General features: G+C 30.1%; 2 protein-coding genes across 7 annotated transcripts in view; one reads left to right on the plus strand and one right to left on the minus strand.

Moving 5' to 3' along the window:
• Positions 1 to 4,353, plus strand: part of LOC106459365 (SEC14-like protein 3) — a 63,385-nt gene extending 59,032 nt beyond the window's left edge. Inside the window, exon 13 of the mRNA XM_022385839.1 lies at positions 2,809 to 4,353. Coding sequence (XP_022241547.1) covers positions 2,809 to 2,921 — 113 coding nt within the window. The 3' untranslated portion in view covers positions 2,922 to 4,353. The remainder of the gene's footprint in view (positions 1 to 2,808) is intronic.
• LOC106459366 (RILP-like protein homolog) overlaps positions 1 to 17,739 on the minus strand; it is a 44,848-nt gene that overhangs the window by 986 nt on the left and 26,123 nt on the right. For 2 of the 6 annotated variants that reach the window (XM_013918986.2, XM_022385836.1), the window contains exon 7: positions 13,490 to 17,332. In XM_013918986.2, coding sequence (XP_013774440.2) covers positions 17,308 to 17,332 — 25 coding nt within the window. In that variant the 3' untranslated portion in view covers positions 13,490 to 17,307. Of the gene's footprint in view, positions 1 to 8,328; positions 8,595 to 9,471; positions 9,517 to 13,489; positions 17,333 to 17,739 lie in introns of those variants that run through there. The other 4 variants (XR_002610563.1, XR_002610562.1, XR_002610561.1 and 1 more) reach the window with 4 other exon arrangements.

Consider the following 17,739-nt stretch of genomic DNA (forward strand, 5'->3'; position numbering starts at 1 on the left):
AACTTTAGTAAATGTTCCTGGTCAAAATCTGAAGTTTCCGATTCATAAGCGTTATAAAATCACAGTTATACCTTTCGAACACACTGATTATAGCGAACTACTAATAGACACTCTTCTTTTGGCGTGTCGCGTTGGTTGTATTTATAAGCGTGGGAAGGTTTTCTAAACAATTCAGTTTACATAACAATACTGAGCTACATTTAAATGTTTACGTATATACATTGTTTGTTTGTTTTTTAATTATGCACAAAGCTACACAAGGGCTATCTGTGCTCTGCCCACCACGGGTATCGAAACCCGGTTTCTAGCGTTGTAAATCCGCAGACATACCGCTGTGCCACTGGGGGGCCGTATATACATATATTGTTGATTCCTACTCTCGAGAATCTTCTACAACTTTGGAGAAAGGGCGAGAGTTTCGCAATACATATCTAACACTACAAGCCATGCATGTTTTTAAATATAAACTTAATAAAATAAATACATAACAATAAATTCGTTACACAACCTATCTCTCCAACTTCAAACAGTATTGTAGCAGTATAGCAACAAACTGTATCTCAAACTTCAATTAGTGGTGTTATTTTTTAGTAACAAACTGCATCCCAAATTTCAATTAATATTATTACAGCATGGTAACGAACTATATCAAGCTTCAATTAGTATTGTCATTTTACAGTAAAAACTGTCTCTTGAAATCTCAGTTATATTCTAGCATCATATTAATAAATTTTCTACCAAACTTCGATTAATATTACAGCAGCGTAGTGAAAAACTATATTTCAAATGTGTTGTTTTATTGTAAAACTGCCTCTGAAAATTTGATTATTATAGTATTATGTTAACAAATTGTCACCCAAATCTTAATTAATGTTGCTGTTTTATAATAACAAACTGTCTCCCAAGTTGGAATTAGTATTATAACAGCATAATGACAAATTATTTGTCTTTGAAACTTAAATTGGTATTGTAGCAGTATAAGGACAGACTGTCTCTGTTTCCCAAACTCATATTTGTATTGTACCAGTATATCGACAAATAATGATATTGTTACGACAGCGGAAGTCACGTGACCCTAGTAACACGTCATGAACTTCTAGAAGGATCCTGAATGATCGAGCGTTTACTAGATATGCGGTAGTCTTGTATATATAAGACCGGCCAAGAAGCGATGGCAACAATGTAATGTGTAATTGAACTGCTGACAGAGAGAGAGTATTGTTGAGTCGAGCACGTGAGACGTTCATTGTGAATTATAATATTTGTTATAGCGCGACTGTGGAAGTTAAGTGTATTGCAAAGTTGTATTCAGAAAGAATAAATCAGTTTTATTTAAGAAAGGACTTGTATCGGTATAGTTTCTTCGGAAAGAATTTCTACGGAAAATTAACTAACGAACGGAGGCATAACAATATTTATGAGGTTTTTAATTGTCACCATATAGTAACCTAAATTAATTTAGGCATGCGAATAACGTTATAATATTGCGCCTAATTCATTATTTGATATTATACAGAGGACCAACTGTTTAATGATTTTACATATATATATATATATATGTGTGTTTGTGTTACAGATTTCTTTTTGTTTTCACCCAAGGTAAAATAGAATAGAAAATCAGGGATGTAGAGACCTAATGCATTCCTTAATTGGCCGTATTCTCTGCTGTGGACTGCAGTTTCATCTATTCAAGGCTCATCAGCACAGCTTGGGTCAGCAAACGAGAGAAATTCAGTTAGGCCTCTTATAGTGGTGACTTATATATATAATATTATGGGGTTTTTGAGTCCTTTCATACAGCAATCTGAATTAATTTAGCTGTGTGGATGATGTTATGACATTTGACATTGCACATAAGTCATTATTCGATATTATACAGCGGACCAAGTGGTTATATATATATATATATATATGTTGCAGATTTCTTTTTCGCCAGTGGTATAATTGAAAAAAGAATTTGTGATGTAGAGGCCTAATGCATTCCTTGATTGGCCATACCTTCTGCTAAGAGGCCTAACTGTGTTTCTTTGGTTTGCTGACCCAAGCTGTGCTGATGAACCTTGAACAGGAGAAACTGCAGTTCATACCAGAAGGTACGGCCAATCAAGGAATGTATTAAGCCTCTACGTCATAGAAAAGAAATCTGTAACATACGTGTGTGTGTGTGTGTATGTATAATCATGACAAACTATTTCTGTCTCCAAGATTTCACTGCATTATTATATTTTTTTTGTAAAAACGTAAATTTTCGTTTACTACTTATGTGACCTGGTGGTTATGGCGCTCAACTTACAACCTGAAGGTTGCAAGATCGAAACCCGGCGTCAACATCCTCGCCTTTTCAGATATGAGGCGTTATATAGTGACGATCAATCCCATTATTCGTTAGTAAAGATTAGCTCAAGAGTTGGCGGTGGGTGCTGCGGCACTTTCCCTTCTTTATGATCGGCAGTTCAAAATTAGGAATGATGGCAGATAGCCTTGGAAGCTTTGCCATAAAACAAACTACTTATATTTATTAAGATATCTGGTGGTGTCTCCGTTCCATCATTACCTAGTTGTAAATTCGATACCCGTTATTCATAATAAACGTTTTCTTTTGTTCCTTTGGTTTGGGATGCTTGCCTTGCAATGACGCTATCTTCTTTCACTTTTCAAATAAGCAAATAACCACTGAGGTCCTAAGCCTGATTCATTGTCATTCATCCATCTGGTGGAATGCTAAACTGTTATACACGTATATAATCTTGGCCATTGTTACTGTAGCTTTGTGTTAACATTTGTCTCTCTTACCCTTTATTTTTTCAGATATCTTGACGTTCGATAACAGTTTCAGCTGGTGCCGAAGTAAGAAGTTAATGTACCAGGTCCACATTTTGCCGCCAAGTTCTTCTTCACAAGAAAATAAACCATATACCTAAGTTATCTTTATGTCTTTTACCCATGGAAACATTTGGAAGGTCAATTCTGCACGCCAGTGGCTGGTTTTGATTCATATTATGTGTTATATTATTGTCTTGGTTCACACTTCGTCTTGCCTTTCCATTTAAACGGATATCTGTTTTACAAAATGGAGATTAATCCGTAATTTCAAGTTTTAACTCTTAACGGTTGTGTGTTATGTAATTTTTGAGCTCTTCTAACCTTTTCGATGTGGTTTGCTACTGTTGTTAAAATGGTTACAGTATATGCTGTGTATAGCAGAAAACACTGTTATACTATAACCACAACAAAAACAAATCAGAAATATCACTTATGTTACGAAAATATTGTTAACAGATTTTTCGAAGAAAATTACTTAAATGTGTTTGAAGCTAAACGTCATATATATTTGCAATGTCTTAATTAACTATATATATATATATTGTGGATGCTCTTTAAAATAAACCTTTTCATTCATTCATAACGTGACAATTGATTGAATGATGACCAGGTCAGTGTAGTATATAGGATAAAAGAGTGCTTATTCCAGTTTATTCACAAACACAAAAACAAAATTTACATGCCTTTGTAAAAGGGCAATTTTCGGTTATTTTAGTAATCGGGTGCAAACTTTCAAGTATGGAGGATAATACATATCGTCTGAAAAGAGGCAAAACAAATATCAAAGGTTAGTTTTGTTTTCTTAATTTTAGTCAACTCTGTTAAATGTCGCTTTAAAAGTGGAAGAAAAGACATATGGTATACGTATGACACGAGTCATATCAGACCTAGTGGGTTCCTAAAAAGTAACCCTTAGGTATTTTGATAGGATGGTTAATACAACGAAACTAATATATGCATTACTTGTTTTTATGTTAGTGTTAATTCGTCGTCTTTAGGGTTAAGAATTTTCATCCTGTCGATAAACCATGACGTGTAACATTTTGTATCGTATCTTTCACTAATTGGTGAACCAATGACATGATTATTCGACACTATTGTTCAAATTCTCAATTTGTAACAAGTGAAACAGTCACAGCATTGCTAAACTGTTTACTTCACCTCTTGAAAACAATCAGTTTACTGCGTTACTGTCTTATTATTATTGTCGTAATTAAGTTACTGCATTACTGTTTTTATCAGTAGTATACATCAGTCAGGTCATTGTATTATTGATCAGTATATGTCAGTCAGTTCACTGTTATTATTGTGATCAGTAGATAATAGTCAGTTCACTGCGTTATTACTCGCCTGGTCAGTAGATATCACTCAGTTTACTGTATTATTGTTCCTGATCAATAGACATCAGTTAGTTCACTGTATTATTGTTTTCCTGATCAGTAGTCATGACATCAGTTAGTTCACTGTATTATTGTTTTCCTGATCAGTAGTCATCAGCCAGTTTACTACATTATGATTTTTTCTGATCAGTTAGTTTACTGCGTTCCGGCTTTTCTGATCAGTAAATATCGGTCAGTTTAACTGCATTGTTGTTTTTCTGACCAGTAGAAATTAATCAGTTTAACTGCGTTATGGTTTTTCTGATTAGTAGACATCAGTGAGTTTAACTGTGTTATGGTTTTTCTGATTAGTAGACATCAGTGAGTTTAACTGTGTTATGGTTGTTCTTATCAGTAGACATCAGTCAGTTTACTGCATTGTTTTTTTTTAATCAGTAAACGTCGGTCAGTTTAACTGCGTTATGGTTTTTTTTAACAGTAGACATCAGTCAGTTTAACTGCGTTATGGTTTTTCTGAAATAGGTTTATAGCTGTAACGTCGAATCGTTAACAAAAATAAAAATAAACTGGAGTTAGAGGTTGTGTTTACATAGATCATAAGTGTCATATACTCAAAATAGCACAGCATATTAAATAATAATAATACAAGTTTATATTTAACATCATACCTCATAATTTCTCACTCTAGTACCTAATATTTTCAGAAACAAAAATATGTTTGTTTAGTTTTCTGATAAATTATTACCTTAAAAACAAGTCGTGTCTTCATCTATTTATTCATTACATAAATATGTTGAAAACAGATCATATATATATGTGTGTGTGTATAGATATATATATTTATTTATTTATTCGTTATTATTGACAATTTTTGTCTCTTTTTTGGTTTTTAAACAAATTAAGGCCATTTATTTTTTGTTTTGACGCCTAATCATTCACTTACATTAATTAGTTTGAAAACAGACCTTCATTGAAAGTAGTTTGTTTGCTACCGGAAGTATTTATTACTTAAGCAAGAAATAATATTGTAACACTTTCTAATGAATGTTAATTACCCTATCTAATTATTAACCTTCCTTGTGTTTTAAAGATCTGTTTGTGACTAAAACATATGAATGGATCTAACCAAAAGATAGCGCTTTATTACAATCATAATTATAATCTGAATTTATTTCTGATGTGTTACTTGGGGGTTGACAGAATTGTAAATCTGCATGGCCATTTTTGATTACTGAAAAATACGTAGTTAATACTGGCCAATTTTCTTAGTAAAAGTAAAACTGAAAATAATTAGTAGTTCAACAAAATCAAACATTTCCGTTATGCGGCATCCAAATTTTAATGATAAGACTAAAATATTAATAATTATCAAAATCCCTTGGATTATCAGTTGTTTTATATTCCTTGTAACGTGTACGAACGACAATAAATCAAGTTAGACATTGTTTTTATTTTTTTTATTGAGCTAATATATTATCAACTTACTAAATATCACGATTTGCGAACGTTGAGATTATTGGCGAGGGTAGCTCGGCACATGAATGTCGGTACGATGGGTATTTTTTCTACGGCTACAAGGAGGAAGTACGAAATCGTTAATATGATTATGATGAGGTATGAATACATAAGTGTAACGTGTTGTGATCATCAATGTTATTGCTAATATAAATTTCAAGGATATATATATATTTACTATCTGAGGTATCAAATAAAATATACGTGTAGATTAATTTTTAGCCAAATATTATTTCAGAAAAATTATTGTTATGTTTATGAAAATTGTGATAATTAAAATTATTGAGGTTACAATGGAGTCAAATAATCATGTCCGATAAAACTAAGTTTTTCATTGTATTAACTAAAATTATTATTCTTCGTGCCTGGATGTTCAGCTATATCAGAATTATATTTACATGTGTTAAAGTTAAGTATATAATAAAAAAATACTAGTGTACCAGAAAATCTTATATGTACAGGGTATTTCAAAAGTTTAGATGTAACAAATGCGTTAGTCGATCACAAATAGTTTCATGTTGGTTCTTGAATGCAAGACCTAATGTGAAATCTCAAACTCAGAAGTTTTACAAAAATAGCACACGTAGAAGTGATTTTCTTTTTCATATATCATTTAATTCCTGAAAACATTTACTTTCTAATTTAGTGTAAGATATTTAAACTGGTTTAAGAATTATTGAGTCAAACTGAAGTACTTGTACGAAAGTTTTCTTAAAAACATAAATTAATGATTGTTCTCAATGAAAATATGGCAATTTTAATAGTTTCTATGCCATAGTGGATAAGGCTTAGTGTATTAACATTATACTAGTATATATTTAAATATACGTGTTGAATTATCGCTTATATTTGATCTTGTCCTTGATTTGTGGCTTTTACAGCGTATTCAGTTTTGCACAATATTTTTACAAACTATCGAGTGAAGTGTGTATTTTGAGCTGGATCCAAATTTTATAGTATTTTCTGGGTGACAAAGGAAGAAACAAAGTTAAACCTAAACATTTGAAAATATTCTGTACTGTTTAGAAGACAGCATGGCTATCATTATATCTATTCAATATTGTTGTGTGTTTAAAAAAACTGTAACAAAGAGGATATTGTTAACTATTGTATTTTCTTGATGACAATAATATAAACTTCTCTTTACATTTCTATTTTGCTTTGCTGTTGATCATATACAGTGTTATGGTGGTAATGTTGTTCATGTTTCTCTGTGGTTACTAACATACATTTCGTTTAAAATTATAAAATTAACTCTACTACCCTAACACGATGAGTATATAGAAAACTTCCTTTTGTGTTTTAATATATATATTACGTTAGTTTCGGCCTTAGGCATATATTTAGTATCATAGTAATAAATGTCTCCCACTTTAGGCTTAAGGCCGAAACTAAAAATGTAATATGTATATGTGTTAGGATTTTACACTATATTTATATAGAATATTTACGGTAATTTAAGAAGTGACCCCTAAGTGATTAGTAAAAAGGGGCCACTAAAGAATGAACACAAGTGTTAACGATTATTATTAAAAGTGGCCACTGCCACTCAAATGATTGTATTATTAAAATAATGAAAATTATTACAGAAGAAGCATTACAAAAAAAAAAAAGAAACACACAAAAGTAAATATACAACAGCTTGCCTCACTCTCGGAGTGGGATGGCGCGCAGACGTAGTTCTGAGGGACCCAAGGGCTTGGATTATTTTAATAATGGTTTGTGGATAAATATTATTTTCGACCGTTTCTGTAACGGCATTTTTACGAGGATTTTCATATCTTGTTTAGACATTGTTTCATTTGTTTTTTCGATTCTAAATATAAATTGAATAATTTATACAAGTTTTCTTTAGGCCATTCTGGTCCTGACGACGAACGTATGTATATTTTATAGAAATTCGGCTCATACGTTAAGAGCCTAAAAATGCATCACATTCACAGGGCAGTTGTGTTTTCAGCACACGTGATTCATGAATATATTAATAATTAGAAATTATCTATACATATATTAGTAATTTCAAACATTTTAGGCTTTCAATATTACTACTGGTCGATGACCTTACATGCGACAAACTGTAAAGTTTTAAGAGACAGACGATAATTTTCTAACAAGATATGTTTGTACGAAGGAAGATTTTTTCGGTTATAAAATTTAATGTTAATATTTTAATTTGATCTACCTGCATGAAAAAGTCATGATAGAAACAAAGCATACATATTTTTATTTCCTATTGGTATGTATTATTTGTTATTCAAACTTTTTCCCACATTCTCCTAGAAGAATCACTTCACACATTTGTTACTGAATTTTGTATTACGTATTATTAAAAAGAGTATTATTTGCAAGTATCAAAGGAGGAGTTCAAAACTTATAAATAATACATTTTTGCTGAAAAGAACTTTGGGTGGGGGATAGAAAACCAACTAAATATTCTATAATGCAATTAGAAATTTGTCAGTAAAACCTTCAGGTATATTTTTAAATGTATGCACGAAGAAAAATAATTGAAACAATTTGGAATTGGTCAGACTACTTATTATATTTACGTTTTTAACATTAAACTATAAATGGATTTTGGAAAATTATTCCAAATCACAATGAGTAAAGTATGAAATACATAACTTAAAAACATAATATATTATTTTAATGCACATGAATTACTTATTACGAAATCTTAAAGTGAGAATTTGACTTCCTTTCTTTTACCTTAACACTTTGCTTTTCTCTCAAAGTACCCAGAGTATGTTGTGAAAACATTTAAATTGTGAAGTTCAAACAGTCTAGTGTTGTTGTCTTTATTCTAGTACCTCAGATCGTCAACAGGGTGTATACCAGAGCATTATTATATTTGTTGTCTGTGTAACAGTAAAGCAATAAAATGAATACTTACAACAATTGGATAATTTCTTCATTCTGAAAAAGTATGACTAGTCAATAACAGAAATATAAGCCTTTTGTAAATTAAAAAAACATGTCTTGCGTAAAAATCCATTTACCCACCAAAGCAAGCTATAAATAAAAAGCAAGCTCATCATAATTCAAGGTTTCTGTAACTAATATATAGTAATTGTGAGACTATACAACTTCCTGTGACGTTCATGGTGTAAGAACATTGGCAAATACTTATGGGGCTTTATTACAAGAGTGGTATTCTTAAAATACACTTTTCACCCAGTTTCTGCGGATAACCGGAGGTTTGTTCAGGAAGGTTATTAATGAGTAAATCTAAGTTCTCACTTTGACTAAGTTTGGTGAAAGAGACGAAACACAATGTAAAAAAATGTAATATTTACTTATTGAAAACAATCAAATTGTCGAATGAACTGGGCGAAATGCAATTCTTTTTACTGGACGTAAATCAGTCTGTTGAGAGTTGAAATCTCTTTTGGAATTGAAGACTGTTCTAGACAAGGAGAGCATAGCATTATATAAATGCGGTTCTATAATGCCATCCATCTCACCATATATGTGCTACTTATGTCCCTGATGGTCATTACAAATGCAAAATCTGGGTGTATATAACCTCAAGGTATCACTTAACCTGCTAGTGTAAAATATCACAGTCCTCCTTTACACTGTAAGAAAATTCACATAACACCATAGGAAAATTATTCAGGACAACAGATGCCTTGAGTAAAAGGAACTTAATCACATTTCATGGCCAATCAAAACTACACACACACCTATAAACGTGTATGTGAAAAAAAATATTTAAAAAAAATTCTAGTTGAATGAAAAATGCTCCCTTACTTAAATAAAAAAGATAGGAAACAAAATATGTTTTACATACCATACATTCCCTTCCATTGTCATCTTCAGGCTAGTTCAGCCATCCCTAATTTCAAGTTTTAAAATATAAAATAAATCCACGCATTGTTCATGAAACTGGTCTATGTAATTAATATTTGAAACAATTAATATTTGGTTAAACACTATAATTACAAAATTGAGGAAAACAAAGACACCTGTAGATTTAACAATTATTTCAATTATTACTCCCATGGTTTAACCCATATTTGATAGTGCATTTACGGGAAAGGCCATGGTAGCATAAATGAAATATTTGTGAAGTATACAATAGTCTTTGATGAGTAAAGCCGAAATGTATGGTAACTGCCTGTTGTAAAAACCCAAGTGTAGAAGATGACGTTTTGAAAGTCTTCGGATGACTTTCGAAACGTCATTCTCTACACTTGGGTTTTTACAACAGGCAGTTGTTTATAGTTATACATTCGTTCCTTGTTAAATGGATACCTATAGCTATAATATCACTATTTGTTAGGTGGATATCTATAGCTATACACTCATTACTAGTTAAGTAGATATCTATAGCGTTACATTAGTTAGTTGTTAGTTGGATATCTATAGCTATACACTCATTATCTGTTACTTGTATATATATCTCTACACACTAACTACTCCTTAGTTGTATATCTTTAGCTATACATTCATTATTATGTGGATATCCATACCTATACATTCATTACTCGTTAGGTAGATATCTATAGCTATACATTCAATACTTGATAAATGGATATATATATCTATACATTCAGTACTTCTTAAATGGATTTCTATAGATATATTCTTTTCTTATTAGGTGGATTCTATAGCTATACTTTCATTACTTATTAGCTATACATTAATTAACTGTTAGGTGGATATCTATCTATCTATACACTCATTAGTAAGGTGAATTTATATAGCTATACATTCTTTACTTCTTAGATGAATACCTATAGATATACATTCACTTGTTTGGTTGATATATATCTATAACTGTAATTTCATTATTTGATAACAAACGAATGTATAGATATAGATATCAATTCCACAAGTAATTAATGTATACCTGTAGATATCCAATTAGGGTAGATATTTATAGTAATACATTCATTATTTGTTAATTGGACATCTACAGGTATACATTAATTACTTGTGGAATTGATATATATATATCTACATTCGTTTGTTGTTAGGATAGATATATATAGCCATACATTCATTACTTGTTAGGTGGATATCTACAGCTACACTTTCATTAGTTGCTATGGCTATAATTTCATTAGCTCTTATGTGAATATCTGTAGCTATACTCTCGTTACTTGTTAGTTGGATGTCTATAGCTATACGTTCATTACTCATTAGCTATACATTCGTTAGTTCTTATGTGGATATCTATAGCTATGCATTAATTTCTTTCTGGATGGATATCTATAGCCATACTTTCGTTAGTTGTTAGGTGGATACATTCATTAGTTGTTAGTAAGATATCTAAAGCTATACATTCATGATTTCTTTGGTGGATATCTAGAGGTGTAATTTCATTACTTTTATATGAATAACTATAGCTATAATTTATTACTTGTTAGCTCGATATCTACCGCTATACGCTCTTTACTCATCAGCTATACATTGACTACTTGTGAGGTGGATATATATGGCTCTACTATCATTATTTCTTAGGTTGATATCTATAGCTAAACTGTAGTTGGGTGTCAGTTGGATATCTAATGATATACATTGACTAATTGTGAGGTGGATATATATGGCTCTGCTTTCATTATTTCTTAGGTTGATATCTATAGCTATACACTCATTACTTGTTGAGTGGATATCAATAGTTATATATTCATTATTTCTTACCTGAATATCAATAGTTATATATTCATTATTTCTTACGTGGATATCAATAGTTATATAATTATTATTTCTTACCTGAATATCAATAGTTATATATTCATTATTTCTTACGTGGATATCAATAGTTATATATTTATTATTTCTTACCTGGATATCAATAGTTATTTAATTATTATTTCTTACGTGGATATCAATAGTTATTTAATTATTATTTCTTACCTGAATATCAATAGTTATATATTCATTATTTCTTACCTGAATATCAATAGTTATATATTCATTATTTCTTACCTGAATATCAATAATTATATATTCATTATTTCTTACCTGAATATCAATAGTTATATATTCATTATTTCTTACGTGGATATCAATAGTTATATATTTTGTATTTCTTACCTGGATATCAATAGTTATATATTCATTATTTCTTACCTGGATATCAATAGTTATATATTTATTATTTCTTACCTGAATATCAATAGTTATATATTCATTATTTCTTACCTGGATATCAATAGTTATATATTCATTATTTCTTGCCTGAATATCAATAGTTATATATTCATTATTTCTTACCTGAATATCAATAGTTATATATTCATTATTTCTTACCTGGATATCAATAGTTATATATTCATTATTTCTTACCTGGATATCAATAGTTATATATTTATTATTTCTTACCTGGATATCAATAGTTATATATTCATTATTTCTTACCTGAATATCAATAGTTATATATTCATTATTTCTTACCTGGATATCAATAGTTATATATTTATTATTTCTTACCTGGATATCAATAGTTATATATTCATTATTTCTTACGTGGATATCAATAGTTATTTAATTATTATTTCTTACCTGGATATCAAGTTATATATTCATTATTTCTTACGTGGATATCTGCATTTATACACCACTAGTTAATTGTAAGGTGGATATCTGTAGCTATACATTAATTACTTTTTAAGTGGATATCTACAGCTATAGATTCACTTCTTGTCAGATCCATATCTATAGCTCCAATTTCATTACTCTTTAGATGAATATCAATATACTCATTAGTTGTTAGGTGGTGATTTCAAGCTATACATTCTTTACTTTGTGACTCTTATGTTTGATAGCTTTTCTCCAACTGACAGGTATTATCATTCCAGCAGCCTACTTACTCCCTCTTGTTAATCTACCAGAAGGTGCCATCAAAGCCTACCATGACCATTAGTGATCATGACGTCTTTAACCTACAGAGGCCACAGTGAAACTGTGTATGCGATGTTTTTTATATAGCATGGACTTTTTGACATTAGACTCATTTGTATCAATCTAACTCTGAAATGGACTCATGTAAGGTCCAAGAACAAGCATGGTGAGGGATGAAAGTTTGTCAGGAAGCAGAATGGCTTGCAACAGAAGAAAAAACTAAAGTGACTTCTTAAGTTCTATATATTTCAATTACATGTTTATTAATGTTTGATTTATATATTACATTGTGGTTTTGTATGTGTGTATATTAATTACAAAGTTAAACAGCTTAAATTCTTTATATTTTGTAGTATAGTCATATTTCATCAAGCATTTGGTTTGTCCTCAAAGTATATCTGTACTTTGTGAGAAACAACCAGTTTCTCTATTTGCCCAGTAATGCCATCAGGTAAGTAATAATTTCAGTTTGACATCCTTTAACTAGCATGCTTGTCTATATAGGAAATACAATAAAAACATCTTTACGATCAAAAATGCATATTTTGAAATATTTTTGCCTGAAACGTATAAAATTAACTAAACTAAACAGCAATTTTGTTATACTGTAGAAACCAAATTTTCATTTATATAAAATACATAATCAAGAAGTAATAACTTTAATATCTTCAAAATTAAAGACTGTGAACACAAATTTCTTGTATGGTTCTTTTCTCAAATTTTTGGTTAATAGTTATTCACGTAAAATGGTTTTTACAGATTATTTTTTACACCTCTTGATTGTTTTGAAATTCTTTTCTTTGTGCTATTATATCATAGCTGATGCTAAATGTTGTATTTTTCATCCTGGGATAAGAGCTTGTGTTATTGGTTAAATTTTAATATTTGTCTGATGTGTTCTTCTCTGTTAAATGTAATTAACTCGCTAGTTTTTCTGAAGTTGTACAAGTACCCAACTATAGCAAGGTAACATTTATTATTTGATACAGGTAATTTGATATACAGACTACAAAGTATACAGTTGGTTAGCCTTGAAAGTAACTGAAAATTATAATATATATGGTTACATTTTATGGCAGGTAATAAACTGATAATATGAAATATATTTAAAGAAGTTAAAGAATTAACTGATTCTACATCACATTTTTGTTAGATAAAGGTTTGGTTAGTACAAGTATACTGCAAAAAATACTGTAGATACTCTTAAATATTAATGCATGTCTGTACATAACATATATTATATGACTTAAAATAAGACTCAAAACTTGAGTGCTTTCGAATAGTCAACTAATCGAAAGCCCTCGAGTTTTGGGTCTTATTTTAAGTCTATTACAGTCTATACGTGATCCTTTGCGCTAACTTTTTTATCAAAAAAATATATTATATGAAACATTAATTATTTTCCTCAAAATTATACAATCACTCAGGTTGAGCTAACAATATAATCTAAAGCTCAACATCAACACTGGATAGAACTGTTTCACTAATAACATAAAATAAAAAAAGCTATTGCATCAAAGAGATTGAAAAAGCAACAAAAGAGTATACAAGTTCTAGTTGTAGCAAAAACTGTACAAAGTCATTACAAATTAGTCTTAGCTGTATATACTCAGACACAAGTCCAAACATTGTTATTTACCATACCATCATGGAAGACCATTTTTAGTAATGTCATAATGAAGCTATAAAATGAAATTTTGGAATTTTTACTATAAAAAAAAATAGCCTGAGAGGGAAACCAATTTGTAGGTTAATATCAGTTTAACCCCCTTTTTCTTTCAAGAAAGAAAACTGTTTGCATGTGATTCAGTGTTGTGTGCTTGTACGTTTAAATTAGCTCAATAACAAGAAAAGGTTCCATTTAATAGTAAATTAACACAAACACCGAGTAAAATTGTATTTTTATTTAATTCTTATCCATTAGTCACTGTGATGGACAAGATTGAAAAAAAAATTATGTAAGACAATAAAATAAGGTCGAAGTTTTATATCTAAAAAAAATTTAGATGCAAAATAATCCAACTCTTGTTCTTTAGTACTTAAAGAAACTCAATGTCAAAAACGTTTCTTGAAATACATACAAGGTCTCTTAATTGAATAAAACATAAGCAAGTTATACAGTAGAAACTTGGAACATTTGACCACTGGTTATTGCCAAAAAATGTTTCAACATTAAACAAGGTTAGTTTATACAAGCACCATCATATCAACCTGCCGTGGACTAGTTAAAGCAAAATTGTCATTAAACTACCAAAACTTACTAGCTGCTATAAAAATATTAATACATATAATTCATAAACTTGTGTGACAATATACTAACCTTTTTAAGCAATCAAAAATCACAATAATGTAATATCACAGAGCAATTTGGGTACTTAAAATTGTCAAGATTCTATTCCTCAAACTGCAGACCAGAAGCAGGTTTAGCCCACCAAGCTGATTTTTGTGTGGCACTTTTCTTATACATTTAAATTACCGAACTTACATATAAATTTCAAAACAGAAATAAAATTAACAAAAGTCATCAATATTTTACTGTAGAAGTTGAATTCCCGTCACTTTTTCTTCGTGTTTCAACAAAATTAATAACTACATTAGACACATAGCCTTTCACTTTTCTTGTATTTCAGTTAACTTTTTCCTTAAATTATAGTTCATAATAACAGCTGAAAAAGAAAACAAGATCATACACTGTCAGTGTGAGAAGAACAAGTTGTTTTTAACACTAAATTGTATGGGAGGAAAAAAGTATGTTCATCCAAATTTTAATACTTGTCACACATTATGTTAACCAGATCAAAATAAAGTCAGACAAACTGCTTTCCTACCCTTACAAGGATAAGTACATGAACGACATTCATGGCAATTTTTATTCTGAGTAAAGTACTACATTACCAAACTATTACAGCATTTTAAATGCCACTAAAAATATTGCACACCTTTCCAAATAAATTACTTATGAATTTCGTTATGTAACCCAACCAGTCACAGAATTGTCAGCAAAGTACGAGAAAAAAAGTATCAATGATTATATTAGAAGATTCAGGGAGTTTTACCTAACTTCAAGATCTGATAAAACTAAACTCCAGACAAGCTATGTAACCCAACCAGTCACAGAATTGTCAGCAAAGTACGAGAAAAAAAGTATCAATGATTATATTAGAAGATTCAGGGAGTTTTACCTAACTTGGTATATTTGGAAAAACACATTTTCAGCCAGAGGTCTTCAAGATCTGATAAAACTAAACTCCAGACAAGCTCACTGAGGACAAACCTTTTTAATAAAATTTAAATAAAACCTAGAGTTACTATAACTACTAACTGCAAGCTACCCTAAAATCCACTTAACCAGTGAAAATGTTTCCAACTTTTTTTAGTTATTTTGCATTTTTAAAAAAACAAAACAGTGACATATAAAATTCACTGGTTGCTGATAAGAATTACATCATGCATTCTGTATGTTAATCAGTCTGTATTATAGCTGGCCAGAATTCTCTACTCATTCCTAAATGCTTACAACTAATGTCTCAGTATGCAATACATCTTAAAACTAACAATCAGTCAGGATAACTTTTTACAATAAATGTTGGGAAAATAATCAGATTGTAGAAAGAATCAAAAAAATAAATAAATATAACTTTATTAACTGGTATGTGGTATCTCTCTTTCCATGAGAGATATCTATACTATGCTTCTTAATGGAAGTAGTTATAAAAGCTTGGTGCAAAGCTTATCCATACACCAAACAATTTCTTTATAATTTAATTCTTTAGATTTTACTAACTGACATTTGCATTATGAAGCTTGTATAATGAAGCCTACTATTATTAAATGTTTAATGTACTAGTGACAAACTCAACAGTTCCAAGATTTGTATGCAATAAGAGTTTTCTTTCCAGAACTTGATAAGATAACACAGTTATTCTAACTCTTTAAGAGCAGTAAGAAACCATAGCACCTTTCTGTACTTTTAAATTTACACCTGAAATGTATGTACAAGATATAATTTTTGTTTCACACACACACACAGTCACAGTATCCAAATGTTTATATTTTCAAGTGTATCACAAATTTGGTGGTTTACTTTCTGAAAACCACTTTCTTCCTGAGAACAACTTTCAGACCTAAACAACTTGGCAATTTTAAACTAAAAAATATTATATATTGAATTTTTTTTATCCAAAAGTGTAGATTCTCTAAAGAATTCTGCTTCCCAGTAATTCAATCCACCTTTTTTTGTATTCATAAAGTAAACATGCCACATTTAAACCATGTGACAAGAAATAATACAGATGGTCCATATCCTAATTATCTAGTACATAGAAAACTTCCCCCAAAACCTTGCACAGATGAATGGTTCAGAGAACCAGTAGCATGTTCAGTAAAATGTTTTATAATTTGCATAAGTAGATCATATTTAACTAGCCAATACCATAAATTATTCAAAGTTTCACACATTTTTTACCTTGGAATAAACAAAACTATGAAACGTTCTTATTAAATATTGCTACACTTACTAGAATCATCTCCAAATTGGTTAAAAATATAAAGTGCTACAAGTTTAAAAAGCTTGTAATTTCATTAAATGATCTAATTAGTTATCCATACAGCTAACAGAGCTAGCCATGAAAGGATAGTATTACCTATCCAGTGAAATTAATCATTTTTGTGTCCTTTTCTGCCCATAGACGGTACCATCAAGAAACCTCTTGCAAAATGAGATAAGACTAGGCCAGTTCACAATGGAAAACTTGAACAAGGATCTGTAGAGATGGTATCAGCTCCGTAAAATAAAGCGAAAACTAGGCACAAGCATGGAAGAAAATAAAACAAAAATTATTTCTACAATATTTATTTTTCCATATTAAATCCTAAGCAACTATTCTAGTCAATAAACATCAGGTTTGAAACAATGCATTAACACAGAAAATCCAAAGCTAATGTTTATAATTACACTTTTGTTGTTCATCACAGGCTTTGTTGTCTACACTAGCCTACAAAAACATACATTGTTACATAAATGCATTTTTAGGCTAGGCCTATATGATTAGACTAATATTTTGCAATTACTTTTTGGTCTAAGTTTTCTTTTCCCTCAGAATTAAACCTACCCTTTTATTTTCTTACACCTTAATTCTTATTTAGAACTAGCAGTATTACTTCTATGCTGATCAAAGTTTATTATCTACTATTCATTTTAAACCTAAAA

The sequence above is a fragment of the Limulus polyphemus genome, unplaced genomic scaffold (genome assembly GCF_000517525.1).
Source record: "Limulus polyphemus unplaced genomic scaffold, Limulus_polyphemus-2.1.2 Scaffold598, whole genome shotgun sequence".
NCBI lineage: Eukaryota > Metazoa > Arthropoda > Merostomata > Xiphosura > Limulidae > Limulus > Limulus polyphemus.